This window comes from Cygnus olor, chromosome 6 (assembly GCF_009769625.2).
Source record: "Cygnus olor isolate bCygOlo1 chromosome 6, bCygOlo1.pri.v2, whole genome shotgun sequence".
Taxonomy (NCBI): domain Eukaryota; kingdom Metazoa; phylum Chordata; class Aves; order Anseriformes; family Anatidae; genus Cygnus; species Cygnus olor.
This window is the reverse complement of record NC_049174.1, coordinates 9,352,640-9,369,343: the sequence shown is the minus strand read 5'-3', so window position 1 is coordinate 9,369,343 and position 16,704 is coordinate 9,352,640. Positions and strand designations below refer to the sequence as shown.

Sequence of the window (16,704 nt, the reverse complement as noted above, 5' to 3'; positions counted from 1 at the left end):
CTGGCTAGAGAAATGCCACCGCTTGTTACACAAGTGTTTTGGACTTCCTTCCATCCCAGCAATGATAACCTGGCGAAAAATGCATTTCTTTTTCCCATGCAGCTGTTGTTTAGCATTGGGATAAGCTGATTAAACCAAGCCTAACAGAAACATCACTGTATTTTCATTAGGCAGCCAAGACTGCTGTCCCCAACAGCTGTACTCAACACAGGGGGGGTCACCCCACCAGCAAAACACAGGGCAGCCCAGGATATGGGGGGGATCCCTGGCACCTGGAAGGATCAGGCATGGGACACGCTCCTTGCCCTGCAGCAACTGGAGTGACTTTCAGTCAGATCTTTCTAGTGTGGGATGTTGATCTGGGTCAGAAAAATGGTAATTTGTACACTGCTGTTTCAATGAGAGAAGAGGAGGTACTTGCTGACACCCCTCACCTGTTCATCTTCACTAGCGCCTCAGTTCTACATAACATCTCCCACATGTCCCAGTGACCCAGAAAGGAAGGCAGCCAAATCATGAGATTGCTTTTCAGGGCACTTTCATCTTAATTTATAACCACTTTTTTTTTGTAACCACAATTTTACAACCACTAGTGCCCTGGCTTTATCTCATATACCTGTCACAAGGTCAAGTGGGCACCCTGAATAATCCAGCAAGAGAAATTCTACTTCCAGCAGATCATGCATGTCAGGGACTGAATGGCCGAGGGGTTCAGCTGGCCTGTGAAAAATACCGTGGGCAAAACAAGGACCATTGCTTTTCATTTTGGCAGTGAACAAGTTGCCCTGCCAATATGACGAAGTGTCTGGCATCACGTGCCTACCTCGTCAAGGCAGAAATATGGGCTGGACGAGTCCATCAAAATGTGCTGGATCCTAAAAGCCACTGGGAGCAACCTGAGCATGTTATGAAAGGATCATGCATACCTCTCGTAACATCCGTCGTTCCTGGGCACAACTTCTCCTCCATAGCGGCTGCCAGCGTAACCAAGACCTGCTCGTTCAGTTCAGACAGCTCCTGAGCTGTTGACACTCTGAAACTTGTGGCACTCTCGCTGGCCAGCTTGCTGACTTCCTCCAGGTCGATGTTTCGTACGCCGACTGCAAATACCTTGACGCCTTTCTGTGCAATTGCCAAGGAGGCACTCTGCCCATCGTCTGAGGATTTCCCCCCCGTGACGATGAAGGCAATTTGAGGCACCCTCTGGTCAATTCGGCTGCCAGCCTCCTTCACAAAGTGTTTTGCCTGGAGATGCTTGATGGCTGCACCGGTGTTGGCCACGCGGCCACCTTTGTAGATCACTTTGTTGATGGCGTCTAAAATCTGAGGTTTACTAGAGTAATCCTTGAGGAAGAACTCATCGGTGACATCTGAGTTGTACTGCGCCAGTCCTACCTGGATAGAGTCACCATCCTCATAGATGGCATCCACTACGGAGTACACAAACTGGAGAACTTCTTGGAAGTTATCTCTCCCCAGATTGATGGAGCCATCCAGCAAAAACACAATGTCAGCTTGCTTTTTTCCTCCTGAAAAAAAAAATATATAAAGAAAATACAGTTATTAAACATTGTGACTTTTATAATATTTAAGATGCTTAGTGCTTTGTGAAATAGCTTTGTTTTTCTCTCTCCTTTCAACCTTTCATTGGTCTTTGGCATGATCTTACATCCGTACAAGAAGAAAGGTTTATGCAACACATTGATTATGCATCATGTAACATTACTTGTTTTTGTGATATTCTCATCTCTTTTCAAATTTAATTCAATGCTTTCTTTTTTCTTTTTATGCCCAAGACCACCTTCTTCAAAATGGTCTTTAAAGCAATATGACTAAACTGTTGGGAATCAAAAGGAGTTATTATGGAGACATTTACACATTGTACAAATTCTACCTATGCTCAATCCAAAAAAGTCTACAGGATGAATAATAGCAGTCTTACCAGGTTCTAGAGGGCCAGGGGTTTCTGTTGTAGGTATTGGAAGCTCTTCAAGAATATTCTGCACTTTCTTTTCTAAAGTTGGCAGTCCCGTGAAGTCCTGTACTACAAGCACACGGTCAGGATCATTGGTAATGACCTGCAGCTGGTTCCTGTCTACATTCCTGGCTCCTACACCCAGAGGTTTAATAATCGTTGAGGCGATCACGTTAGCAGGCCTGTTGACATCATCCTGGGACCGATCTCCGAGGATGACGACAAGATGCTGTGGCACTCCATCTTCTATCCTGCTCCCTGCAGACTTGATGAAGTAGTTCTTCACCACATAGTCTAGGGCTTTGCCAGCATTCACAGGGGAACCCCCTCGAAGCCTCAAGCGGCGGATGGCTTGCAACACAGCATTTTTGGATTTGTGGGTTTTCAGGTAGAACTCAGGGAAGACGTTATTGCTGAACTGCACCACGCCAATTCGCACTTTGTTTGGCCCAACTTCGAGCTGCTGAACAATTCTGCTGATGAAATCCCGAATGTGAGCGAGTCCATCAGACCTAACACTGTCAGAGCTGTCGATAAGGAAGACTATGTCCTTTTCTTCACCAGAAACTTCTACAGGGAAGAAAGAAGAGAAAGAATTATTTGTGTGCCAAGCCTTTGCTTAAGCTTTGCAGTAGGAGTTCTGTGCTATCTGTTCTCAAGTGATGTAAAACTGCACAACATATTTTAGCCAACTTTAGGCATGGTGCTTTGTGGAGCTTCTCCAGAAGGGCTTGTGTGTGAGTGCATGCACGTGTTAACAGTCTGCCTAATAAATCTAAGCATGCACTACTCAGAGCCTTATCTGCTTTATTCTTGGACACTCTTCTCTGGATTTGTCAATGTTTCCATCTTTGTTTTGCCCCAGATTTATGTCTGATTTTCCTAGAGAGCTGCTAACTATGCAATTGTAACACATTGCAGTCTTTGACTTTAAAATCGAATTAAATAATGTATTTAGGTACTAAGGCTGAATGTCCACATATCTAAAAGTGGTCTCCTAAAATAGTATGTGTGCTGCCTTTGCTTTTAACTAAGGAAAACCTTAGCTTAGAGGGGAGGGATTGAAAGTTTTTTACCTAGTTGGGCAATATTTACTTGAACAGCAGCACAGAGGCAGCTGGTAGTGACAGGGCCTTACCTACAGTTGTGGTCACATCTCCCAAGAGCTGTCTGATTTGGTCCACAGTCAGGGTCTCAATAGGAGCCAACAGCTTCTGTTCAAGGCTGGGCAGCTCCTGGAAGCTGGAGACTTGGTACACGTAGTCAGGGCTAAGGGAAATCTGTACCATCTCCTCAGGATCCATGTTCTTTGCTACAACCAGAGGTGCCACCCCTACTTGTTTGACTTGCAGCGACGGGAACTCTAAGTCATCATCTGACTTGCGGGAGGAGAGGATGACCAAAAACTGAGGGACACCCTCTTCTATGCGGCTCCCAGAGGGCCGGGTGAAGATGGTCTTTGCCACAAATTCAAGGGCCTCCCCAACGTTCACCTGCTGGCCTCCCTGTGGCCGCAGCCGCCTCACAGCACTTTGCACCTCGTCCTTGGTGGAGTGGGCATTGAGCAGGAACTCCACGTGGGGGTGCTCACTGAACTGGACCACCGAAATCCGGGTGGTGTCGAAGCCCACGTCCAGGTTGGTCACTATCCTCTCGATGAGGTCGCGGACGAGGTAGAACTCCTGGGCGGCATAGCGGGAGCCGTCGACCATGAACACAACGTCCCTCTTCACACCCGCTGCGGAAAAAAAGGCAGCAGTCAGAGGATACACCGGGCATTGCCTACAGGGGGCAGCTAAGCTCATCGTCTACATCACTGGCCACGGGGAGGATGCTCGTTGTTTCTTTCCCCGTGATTTCTCCTTTGAGGCCCTGCAGGCAGCTCTGGGTTCAACCCAGAGACTGGACCAATCTGATAGGTGCATTCCCAGGCAGTGCAAGAATGCAGAACAGCGATTTCCAGGGAAAAAGAAGCAAGAGGGAGCGGGGGAAACGTGGAACAATAATTCCTTGTGGGATCTCCACACAAGGAAATGTAGCTTGATGATGCTCCTTACTCAGGGCAGGCTGCCAGACAGCCTGGGGCTGCTTTACACTTGGTACCACCCCTCTTTCCTTGGCTTTCTCCTCTAGGACAGCTTCTATCCCATTATTCTCTTAGCTTCTGCTATTTCCAAGAAAACATTTTCTGCAGTGATAATTCAGGTCAAAGCCTGAATTATCACTGAGTATCACACTGACAAATGGGGCTGGGGGAAAGCAGTCTGACTCTGAAGGGAAGGAACAGATAGAGTAGGATGGTGGACTTCAAAGGGACTGGTCTGGGTTGGGTACCCTTCATCCCTTCAGGACAGGTGTACACTGGCTGGATTTCATTCAAAGCAACACCAGAAATGGATGATCTGATCCTTTTCCACTTTCCCTTCCCCCTGTGAATGAGCATAGCAAATGTTAGACACATCAGAAGAAGGTCTCACATTTAGCAGAAAGGTGACCTGGATTTGCAGTAGTGTGAAGGTTTCCCTGTAGCATCTAAATGTCGCAATTTCCACTCCGGGAGGAATAGTATGGACTGAAATAACAGCCCATTGACTTTAAATAAGATTAAAGTCCTGGAATTCACTTTGTGTACCTTCCATGTGGATACAACATGGACCACTTTGTAGGACCGCGATTAAACGTGGCTCAGCTAAATAACACAGCTCCTACTAACCCTAAGTACACCAAAAAAAACACATTGACAACAAGATCAAGATGGGTGTGTAACCATGACCATCTTTGCTTTTCTGTTTGTGTTGCAACCATGATGTTACTAAACATCATATTTTGCCGCTGGCTCTCGGTGCAGACACAAACATCTTCTCACCTGGGCTGGGTGATGTAAAAACCAGATCAGGGGCAAGTGACTCTATTTCTTTCTTGGTCAGCCGGATGACTCTGTTGGAGACGACCTGCTGCACTGAATCCAGCTGGCTGAAGTCAGGCACAGAGATAGCAAAATCTGGGAGGAATGAAATCGTCTGCAGCTCCGTGAGGTCAGCATTTCCAATCCCAATGCCGAAGGGCACAGTGCCACTCGTCTTGAGGACCACCGAGGGCCTCCTCACATCATCCTGGGACCGGTCAGCAGTGAGAAGAATCAGGAACTGCGGGACACCCTCAGCTATCCTGCTGCCGCTCGACACCGTGAACACGTTCCTGATGAGATAGTCGAGGGCTGCTCCGGTGTTCAGACGAGATCCTCCCATAACTGTCAACCCCTGGATGGCACTGACTATATCTGCTTTGTCTTCATAGGCATCGAGTAAGAACTCGGGTTGTACAGCATTGCTGTACTGCACGATGGCAACACGGACCTTGTCACGGCCAATATCCAGGCTTTCAACAACTCTTTGGACAAAGGTCTTCAGCAGAGGGAAACCTCTTCTGACACCATCCGAGCCGTCGATTAGAAACACCACATCCTTCTTCTCACCTCTCTCAACTACTGTTTGAGACAAGTAAGGGAAGAGGGGAATAAGTGAGATTCTCTTTGGAAGTGATTATCATTACCTGAACATGCTGAACCGAAGGAGTGCAAGAGTCTGGGGAGGGGAAGGCGAGGTGTCAGAACAGGCAGTTCAGTTCCTTTGCAATCAGATGCAGTCCCTGGTGAAGAGGCAGATGGGTGGAAGTTGGTGGAAACCACAGTGCAACGTGTGCTGTGCCTTACCCACCAAGTCATAGAATCATAGACCTATAGGAAATAGGGTGCCAAGGGCCTCTGGGTGCCATCCGCTACCTGAGGCCAGGAGAGTCTGGGATATCAGGGACTTTTGCTCCCAGAGAAGCCTGAGTTTCAGAAGAAAATGTCTTCAGAGGTTTACTGTCGTGCTGGTGCTCGAAGAGCACCAAAGCACAAAGAGTAGTAATTGTGAGCAAACATTCGTTTGTTGTTTTTTTTTTAAAACCTTTTTTTTTAAAATCTCAGAGATCTGAAAACAGTTGATAAGTGCTGCTGTTGACTAACAGAACTGCAAAACTTTGGCTCAGCAAAGCAGAAAATGTCACAGAGTCACAAATGCTGAACAGGACAATGTCATCCCCCAAAGTGTCATTGTCTTGTTTGTAGCAAGGTCAGCGGGACAATGGGAGCACCATCCATTCCTCTGAAGAAAATATTAAATGCCTGTTTATGAATGCTAGAAGTATAAAGAGTTATCAAGCACAGCTGAAGTCATAATACAGACTTCAGGCCAAATTAATTACTTAGGAGGAATGTCAGAAACTTGGTAGGTTAACATATAGGACTGGAATATTCATATAGTTTGTTGAACAGAGGAAGGAAGATGGAGCAGATACTGCCTGGTGTATCCAAGTTCCATACCCTTCCTCTGAAGTTCAGGAGCAGAGAAAAAGTGTCCTAACATAAGACTCTAGGTAGAAGATAAAAGAGAAATATTATGCATACTCTTGTGAGGTGGTTCTCTTTTATCCAACAATATTAGGAAAATTAAGTGGATTCAGCTACTGGTGAGCTGTTAGTGGAATCTGTTATAGTACCTGGTTGTCAAAGGGATTTTAAGCCCCTCTTCTGGGAAAGGGTTGCAAAAGAATACAAGCTTCTTAATAGCATTTAAGGAAACCTAGCTACCCCTCTGAAAAGTGAAGTAAATCAGGAGCTCTTCACTGACATGAAGCATGAGAGGATTCACATAGAAGTGCAAATGGGATCGGATTGCTAAGGAGTAGTATTCCAAGCCAGCACCGGCAAAATCAGAAAAGCCACAGGCACAAAATGAGATCCAGCAAGAAGCATCCACAGTAGCAAGAGTTTGTTTTGTAAATACCTTACAATAAAAGGAAGATCAAAAATAGAGTTGGCCTTCTACGCAGTGAAAGGTCTTGATAGATGATGTCAACGTGGGCAAAATGTTTAATGCCTTTGACATCCACCTCCCATAAAAAGTACAGCCTGCAGCTGGCTGACACAATTCCTTCCAGCAACAAAGGGATATGGTTTCTGTCTCACTTAAGAAAAGATCAGGCTAAGAATACTCAGATATACCTAAGTATAAGCTATTTTTGAAACAAATTGAGCCTGATGAACTTCTGACTGTGGCACCAAAAGAGTAGTAGCACTCCCCTAACCTTTGGTAATTCCCTCTGAGATCTTGTGGACTGGATGAGGAGCAAGAAGACTGGTAAAAAGCAAACGCAGTGCCTATCTTCAAAAATACAGGAAAGTAGATGGAGTACAGATGAATCAGATAAAGTTCAGTTGCCTCCAAAAAAAGCAACCACATGGCCCAAAATTATTAAACAGTTTGTAGGCACCTAAAGACAACATGGTGTGTAGCAATCAAGACTGAATGGTCAAGAAATCATCATCTCAAGCCATTCTGAATTTCTTTAGGATGTCACAAGCAGCTTTTTAACAGAGAGGATGTAGACATCAAATTTATTTACTTAACAAGGTTTTGATATCATCTTCCCCAGCAATCTCATATAGATTCAAAAAGACATTGACAAGACAGAAATAGTTTGAAAGGGGAGGACACAGTTCAAGAGCACCAGTTGCCTTAGTCTGCATTGAGGCAGAAGCAATCTGCACAAATATGGGAAGAGCAACAACTCCACTTGGAAAGGATGAGGTAAGATAAGACCAGGTCATTTGGTGCAGGTTGACATCAGAGAAACAAGGGTGAAAAGCTAGAAAGCCTACAAAACCTACAAGGAACAAATGAGTGAGATAGGTATGCAGCTAGAGACATGAGGACTGAGAAAAGACATGGCAAATTTGAGGTGAATGAAAGACTGTCAAACATAACACAGGAATGAGCTGACACCTGTGTCTCTGCTGAGCTTAAAGAGATGTAAAAGGCTTAAACTGTGACTAGGAAGGCAGAGGTTAAGGGAAACCATCTACTGACAAGGATATTAAAGCAATTGCACAGGTTGATTAGGGATGTCAGGGAAATCTCCTCCACTGGAAGATTTTCAGAACAGATTAGAAAAATGACAGACAGTCCTGGACGAGCAGATCTTGTTGGGGACAAGGGGATGTAGCAGATGGCACCCTGAGATCACTTTCAGCCCTATTTCTTTTTTATGTTTCTATGATTCTAAGTCCATCTGCCCAGAACTTTTACGGAGAGGTGATGCAGAAGTCATTACACTTTTCCTTGTCTCCTCCTGCTGTTGGGAGACAGGTCAATTCTCAAATTAGGGCTGCCTTTGGGAAATCACACCGATGGACACGGATAATTTCCAGTATTGCAGTGTCAATTTCTGTTTGTGGCCATGTGATTCTTTTCTATGTTCTTTAATGAATCCATATTCATTTACTGAGCTTGTAAAGGTAACTGAGTCAAGACCATCTAATTTATTGGTGCTTGTAGAAAACGTAGAAACTGCCATCACATCCCTTAAGAAGTAACAGAACAATAAACAGCTCCTCCAGAAAAGGGAGAATGGAAAGAGGAACTGAAACAAGCCTTATTTTTTTCCTTCTAGCCCTTGCCCAGCATAACATGTCAATTTATTTAGCTGGGGCAATGACTCTCTGCTACTTCACGTTTGTACCATGTTTTGCACACCAGTAACAGCATCTACTGCAGCTCTTGCAGCTGACCAAAAGGCTTTTTCCTTTGATCACTTATCTGTAAAACTGAGTTTGGACTTCAATGCTTTGCTGGATCAGACCAGAGGAAAATCCAAGTAAAATAGCAATTTCTACGTAATCATTTTTAAACATCACCAGGCCAAATTGCCCCAGTTACCAAAGAGAAGGGGGCATGTAAATGGTGTTTCTCAGCCTCCTGGAAACCACAGAAACCCTGGGTCCCTGTACCTGTTGGCTGAAGCTGGGTAGTTTTCAACAGGTTCACTATATTTGGCTGAAGCTCTGAAATCCGAGAGAGGGAATCAGCATTCAGAATGAATTGTGGGGAATAAACTATCCTTTCCAGCTCTACAGGGTCAGCATTTTTGGCTTTGATGGCAAAGGTCACAACTCCCGCTTGCTTCAGAGCATCTGATGGTTGCTCCACATCGTCAGATGATCTCCCAGCGGCGAGGAGGACCAAGAACTGGGGAACTCCTTCTTCAATCCTGCTTCCAGCTTCCTTGACAAACAGCCTCCTTATGGCTTCCTCTAGCGCAACTCCAATGTTCAGTTGCTTCCCAGTTTTTAACCTCATCCTTTTCACTTTCAGAAGCATGTCTTGCTTAGACGGAAGTTCAGAGAAGTCAAATTCAACTTGGATGTTGTCACTGAATTGAGCTACAGCTACTCGTGTGGCATCGGAACCCACGTTCAGGTCAGAAATGACTTTGTGTACAAAGTCCCGGACGGCAGGAAAGCTACCCAAGAGGTTGGCTGAACCATCAATCAGGAATAAAATATCTTTCTTGCTTTCTAGAATAAATTCACAAATGAAAAGAGGGGAAAAAAAGATATGAAGGCATTTTTCTTCTTAAATGTCATCCTAGAAACTTCTCTATTACCTGGATTTCAATATGCAAAGCAAGTGATTATAATTTCCCAAAGTATTCAAAGGCTACAAGATTAAACAGTACCTTTGCCGTATTTATCTGAAGGGGAAAGGAAAACAAGGACACCTCTTCTAAGACTCAGTAAATTCAGGCACCAGAATCTCATATCATATACTGTATCATATCATATCATTTCAGTCATATTGTATAATGGGCAATATTGATAATCGTATCAGAATAGGCCAGTGACATCTCTGTTCTAGCAACCTGCCGACAATACAGGCATGAAGTACAACAGCAGTGGAGCATTTTTTTCTATTTAAAGGTTCATTAAACAATACGTAGACATTAATTAATTTATACATACATATATACATAGAATATTTTCTGTATTCTCTTAAAGTACTTCTCTCACTTGCATTACGAGGCAGTCAAATCCAGAGGTGAGTTATGACTTTGGGAGGAGAAAATTCCTTTTACCTGTTTCCATTTGATGCCTTTTTAATTTCATTGAATGTCCAAGGCACAACCAAGCACCTCATATTTTTGTACCTTAATATCTTTCGTGTTAATCATCTCCTTTCCACACTAAACAATCCTGGATGTTTTTGTCTTCATATGCACATAGCCAGAATAAGAGAATTAGTGAGCAAACACCTGTTTAAAAAGGGTTAAACTTGATAACAGTTTTTGAGCTTAAGGTTAGAGGCTAACTTTGAATTCAAATTCAGCCTCTGTGACAGCCTGATAATATCACTTCTTCAGAGAGGCTCAGGGAAGTGATTTATCTACCTGTACACAGCTAGATCTTTGCTCCTCTATGCTTGTTATCACTACTTTTACCTTTCCACACCACACCTTGTGGCCAAAAGGACATGCTCCCCTTGCCTGAGCTAGTACAGGCAGTGCACTTGCAGGTTGTGATGTTATTATGGCGATAGAAAGGGAACACCTGGACAAGTGACTAGTGGGCAGAGACTCACTCTGGTTGTCCTTCAGTCCTGACCTGCCTAAAATTGTGCTGTCTTTAGAGCGTGCTAACAATGACTTCAACAAAATGAAGAGCTGACTGTCTCAGGCCACATATTTAAGGTTAAGCACAGTCCTAAATGCTTTGATGACTTGGGCAAGCGTGAAGGTGTACACTGGGAACAAACAGTCAAGAGAAACATAGTTAACTCAATGCAGTCAACATGAAGGAAGGTATATATTACCTGTTGGGGCGAGTGGAACCTCCTCCACACCTCCACTAACATATGTTGTTATAGGCTTATTTAACTCCTGGGGTAAAGCTGTCAGATCACTGAAATCATCCATAAAATATACCATTCTTGGATTAAATGCAATCTGTTCAAGCTCTGCCTTATCCGCATTCCTAACTCCAACAGCAAAAGTCAGCACTCCGGCCCGAGCTAATTCATTGGAAACTTGCAAGAAGGGATCGGCAGACTTCCCTGCCGTCACCAGGACTAGGACCTGCGGCACTTGTTCATTTATTCTGCTCCCACCAGCTTCAGTGAAGTGATTCGAAAGCACAAAGTTCAGTGCAGAGCCAGTGTTCAGCACTGACCCCCCCTTGGGCCTCAGCTGCCCCATGCGTTGAATTATGTCTGATTTGGTTTGGTATGAGTATAGAGAGAACTCGGTTTTAGGAGTGTCACTAAATTGTACTAAGCCAACTCGGATTTTGTCGCTTCCGACATCAAGGTAGTTAACTAGGGTCACAACAAAGTCACGCACAAAGGGGAAGTTGGCATTTCCGACGTTGAGTGATCCATCCAAAAGAAAGATGATATCCCTTTTGGTTACTTGAACTGCAGTAGAGCACAGAAAACAACATGAGACATCATAGAAAACAAAATAGATTTTTTTCATGTGTGCATACAGCATGCGCCGTACACACATGTAAATCTTGTTAGGAGGAAGGGGGAAGTGGGGAACAGAAAGAGAAGAGAAAGACTGTGATTAGCAAACAACAAATAACGAGGACCTTGCTGGACAACACTCAGTTTGGCAGAGAAGGTTTCTGACTCGAGTTGAAAAGTCTTTAAGCATCAGGTTTATCAACAGGGCTCAGTCTCTGTTATGGCAGATGATTTTGAAGGCTGCTAGTGCCAGAGTTGCATGTTCTGGGCCATATCTTTAGCTGGCAGAAGCTTCCTTGATTTTGGTGGAGCAACACTGAATTATACCTGTAGACACCCTGCTGATCATCATGGGTTTGCTCGGGGCTTTCCACTGCAACTTTAGCTAATGTTTCTGCTTTTTGGCGTGTAAAGTATTGCTTGACACCCAACAGTACCACCCCCTTGCTAGGGCTTCCCCCAGACATCCCTGGACACAAAGGACCATGTCCTGTCCCTGAGCAGTGACTGCTGCAGCCATGCTACCCTCGTGCTGTGCAGCCAGCAGCAGCTGGCCCGCGGCGCCAAGCAAGGCTCTGCTTCCATGGGAAAAATCTTCTGCCAAGTAACCAATTTGGCTGGTATTTTGAGTGGCTATTAAAAATAGCTTTTACTATTGGCTTTGAGAAGTTGGTCTGGATGAGGCTGCAATGGCTGCCGGAGACACCTGCCTTTCCGATGACAGCATTTGGTGCAGAAAACTGCATTTTGATCTCTGCAGTTACAGACATGCATGTATCAAGCTGTAGGAAGGGGAAAACTCTCCACTTTTGCCAGTAACTGGCCAGTTCTCAGCTCCTTCTTTAAGGCTAAACTCATCCTAGACTGTCTCCCAGCATTTGAGACCTGAGACATAGATATGCAATACCACCCCAAAGACATTTCAAGTTCTCCCTTATGCTTTTTTTCTCTTAATACATCATGGCCAGATGACAGACCAAAATGCTGAAACTTTAAGGTCTCAGAGAAAGACAAGCTGGCTCTTCCAGTGTACCTGTGGATGCCTTTCTTCAAATAAGTTATCTGAGAACATACTTATGCCCATTGCTAATGGTGTTCAATATCTTTCTGTTTTATCCCAATTACTTATGGATATATGGCTACATTCATCCATCTCTCTGGCTGGACTTGTCACTGTAAGCTTGCTGTCCTAGTACTGAGATATTAAAAACAGAAGTGAGAAGAGGGCTCTTTGGATTATAGGCATTGCTCTCAGATTCACAGATTGTCTTGGCTTTTTGCATTTTTAATTGTTCCCAGAACAGTTTCATTCAAGTTCCAGGGTGAGAGAATATCTTTAGATAATCTAGTCAAAATGTAACAGACAGCCCAGTGTCATAATTAGTTTAGTTACTAATAATAGTCTGTTTACAGAGTGGGATGTGTTTACTTGCTTATTGCAAATGTGTGTAGCTGTGAGTACAGTCAAGCAAAAGGAGTAGAAAAAACATAAGCTGCATGAATAAGCTTTAAAGAACAAGGAAGTTTACGAACACTTTTAATTTGCATTGAAAAATAAAAATGTTGGGTTTGGTATATAGCCATGCAAAACTGTATTAGCAGGAAACACATTCTGAAAAAAGCTTATTAAATAAGTCTCATGATATTCATCTTAATTAAGGACAAGTATCAGCTAACTAATTTTAAAATGTCTGCTCTTTGTGTAGATCAGTCATCGGCTTTAAATTTTTTAAGGACCTTTTCAAAAATCCATTTTATTTTGCCCTGTGGTTTATAATTTTAAATTACTTGGGGAAACTAGAAAAAAGAATATGGACATAGTTTGACACCCACTTAAGCCAATGGGAATCTCACTCTTGACCTTACTGGGAGCTGGAAGAAGTCCTATTTTACTAACATTCATATGCCATGGGACAGAATTTCAAGGTTCAAATATGATCTTTCACGACAAGAATTCAACCTCGAGCATCTCTACTGGGGACAAATCCTGAGAAATTTGGTATAAAATCTCTATGCAGATAAAACACCTTCTGAAATACCAGGAAACTTCCTTAGAAGACATGACTTTAGCTACTGGATTGCTTCCAAGTCCACTGATGTCAATGGAAAGAGCACGTAAAAAGAATCCACTGGCTTCACAGCGCTTTGAATCATCTTCTAAACAGATTAAATTAAAGTCAACACTACACTAGTCTCATACGCCTCTTATGGCATGAGCTGAATAAATGTTGATAAGAAATTATGTTTCTGAAGTGGGCATTTCAGTCCAACAGTGTCAGCATAGCTTTCTCTGAACATCTCCATGAAAAAACTTTCTTATTTTCTTTACACTCAGAACAATTTTTTTAGCTTTCTTGAGTAAATATCCACTATGGATGATTTTCAAAATGGGAAAGAGATTATGATATTCAGTGTGTTCTGTTCATAGGTTACACAAATCTTAAGTGAGAGAAAAAAACCTCCACTGCACAATCTGAGCACCTAACTAGCAAGGCTCGTCTTTCACATCTCTGCTTTAAATGTTGGTGACAAACGTCGAATGGGATAAAATCTCCAGAAAGTGTTGACAAAGGTATAATAACAGGCATGCTACCAAATTTACCAATCTGTTCATGCACGTTCTGCAAACCAAAGAGGCAACGTGTAACTATGTTGAAACACGTACTTCATGCTTTTTCTTGTTATCTCTACATGTAAAAAAATAAGAGTTGGCAAAATCATAAACCATATCTCCTTTACTAGAACAATGTAATTGATTACCTGATGGAGGTTCTTGGACAATCATTCCTCCAGAGAGTGTCCGGATGGGCGACAGCACTTCAGGAAGAATGGCTTGCATGAATTGAAGGCGGAAGTCATTTGGCTGGAACACGAAATCCCTCTCATGGGCAATTTCTTGGAGTTCTGCTGGGTCGGCATTTCTCGACCCAATGGCAAGGGTCACTATCCGGTTCCTTTTCATCTCTGCCACAGGTTGGTCAATGGCATCCCTGGACTTACCACCTGTGATGAGCACTAGCATGGGGAGCACCCCTTCCTCCATCCTGCACCCGGCAGCACTGGTGAAGAAGTTGTTCCTCACAAAGTCCAGTGCTGAGCCGGTGTTGAGTGCCGTGCCGCCCATGAGCTTCATTTTCCTCACGTTAGCCATCACATCCTTTCTGTTCTGGTGGGTGTTAAAATAGAACTCTGGCTTCACAGTGTCTGCGTACTGCGCCACTGCAACTTGGATCAGGTCGGGTCCAACCTCCAGCCTTTGGACGATTTTGGCAACGAAATCACGAATTACATTAAAGGAGCCAGTCCCCAAAGCTGTTGAGCCATCTATCAGGAAGACTATATCCTTCTTGTTCACTTCAATAACTGCAAGTAATGATAGACACACATGAACATAATGTCAGCGAAGGCTTCCATCACCCCCTTCACATCAATTCAATGTCAACAGCCCAGCAACATTTAGGACTTCTTGTTTGTTTGAGGTATAGTTACTTTCAACATGTTTATAAGGATCTTGATTTCAAAACAGAATTGTTTTTTAGGTTCTAGTGGAGGGCTAGTAAGAAATCTGATTAAATGCTTCCTTTTTCAAAAACACAGATGAGTTGAAGAGTTGCGAGAATTGCATTGCTTGCAAAACTTAATATTAAAATGCTTAAGCAAGCCAAAACAAAAAAGAAGGGCAAAAATTCAGGAGAAATCCTGCCACTCAGCTGTGACATGAGACAAAATAATCAGGTGGTGCTCCATGGTCTGCAGTGGAGCCATCTGAATAATGCTAGAGAGTTGTTTGGTCTCAGAAGGACTCATTTTCACAAGAGCAATGACACAAGTAAAGAACAGTCTCCCCTTACTGAACATACCTGGACTGTGGGTCTTCGCATCCTACATCTTATTTCTTATCTAACAAAAGCAAGTTATGATTTTTCTTGGCACAGCCAGCCCAGTCATGGAAGAGCTGAATTCTATTCTGGTTGCCATGTCTTTAGCAAAATAGGTCGCCTAGGCAGTAATCTCTGAAACTCTATATTGACGATGGCATAGGACGCAGAAAGAGCACAATTAGCTTTCCAGTTCCCTGGCTAAGTTTGAAGGAAGATAGTTAGGGGGAAAAAAAAACTGTTGTGCAGCGTTGAAACCAAAACACCATCATATTTAACACAGCAGATGTATATAATGCAACAGTAAATATTAACAAGACCAATGCTCATTATGACAAAAGCATTATACATGATCACGATGGGAGGTAACCTCAACACCGTCTTTCAGCCGACCCCCATTTATTCTTCGAAGCAGCAAGCCATGGCTAGTATTGTGAAGAACCCCACTCACAACATCATCCACCCAGGTTGTGTCCTTAAATCGCCTGCCCATCTACGAGCTCCTAAGGTGGAGTCAATACTCAAGGGGGCAAGTCCATTGCCCCCCAGGCTCAATGCACAGCCCCAGGGAAGCTGAGACCAAGCATCACCAGGACCTCACACCACTCAGGGCAAGTAGTAGTAGCAAACACTCTCTGTCATGCCCAGATGGGAAAGGGCAGCCCCTCATCCCATCAGGGCTCCTCTGCATGGAGGCTATTTACTTTGGATTTGAAGAAAGAACAAAGCTTTGGCTGCAGTCCTCCTTGGCCCGACACCAGCTGGCCACAGAAAGCAGTGCTGTTCTCCATCAGGTTTCTCATGACAGGCAAGTGCTCTAAGATTGGGCTGCCCCGAGGAGTGATTTAGAGCTGGAGACAACTTCTGCAATTCAGCTGCCCCGGTACTGCTGAGAGACCCACCTTTGCTGGTGAGCCTTGCAATTGCCCCTCACCTGCTGGTGGCTTGGACCAACAGCGCGTTGACCACCCAGGCTGTCCAAACAGAGCTACCCACACACCTACGAGGATTTATTTAAGCTCTCCCCTTCCCAGAGCCAGGAGACATACAGTGTTCTTCCCCCCCGGTCAGGTTTTTTTTCCTCATCAATTACTGTGAGGAGGAGAGGGCTGAATACAGGAAACTTTCCAAATGGAGAGCAACGCCTGAAATCCCTGCGTTGTATCATCTAGAAAAGATGTCTGAAGTGCTTTCTTTGCTTGTCAGCAGCTAGATACCCAAAAATGGAGACCCTGGGGACTTTTGACTTTATATAGAAGTTTGTGGAAAACATCAAAGGGGCTTTGCAAAGACGAGGGAGGCCACGAAGCAATAGCTCCCTCCTCTACTAATTCCTCTTGCTTCTCTTGAATGCTGCAGTACATTTCCTTAGAGAAGAAGAATGCAAGAACTGAAACCAAAACCCACAGGAAGAAGGACCCCATGGTGCTATTTTCAATGGACAAAAAGCAAAAATATTTTGGGAAGGCTGTACACATCTCGTAGGGTCTGATCCAGAGCCCAGTGAAGC

At 44.0% G+C, this 16,704-nt stretch overlaps 1 protein-coding gene across 19 annotated transcripts in view; it reads right to left on the bottom strand.

The window, feature by feature from the left end:
* COL6A3 (collagen type VI alpha 3 chain) overlaps positions 1-16,704 on the bottom strand; it is a 58,869-nt gene that overhangs the window by 26,589 nt on the left and 15,576 nt on the right. For 7 of the 19 annotated variants that reach the window (XM_040560917.1, XM_040560920.1, XM_040560908.1 and 4 more), the window contains 7 exons: positions 14,077-14,679; positions 10,666-11,265; positions 8,808-9,374; positions 4,842-5,462; positions 3,114-3,713; positions 1,943-2,545; positions 927-1,529 (listed from right to left, as the gene is read on the bottom strand). In XM_040560917.1, the coding sequence (XP_040416851.1) occupies positions 927-1,529; positions 1,943-2,545; positions 3,114-3,713; positions 4,842-5,462; positions 8,808-9,374; positions 10,666-11,265; positions 14,077-14,679 (4,197 nt within the window). The remainder of the gene's footprint in view (positions 1-926; positions 1,530-1,942; positions 2,546-3,113; positions 3,714-4,841; positions 5,463-8,807; positions 9,375-10,665; positions 11,266-14,076; positions 14,680-16,704) is intronic. The other 12 variants (XM_040560919.1, XM_040560915.1, XM_040560924.1 and 9 more) reach the window with 5 other exon arrangements.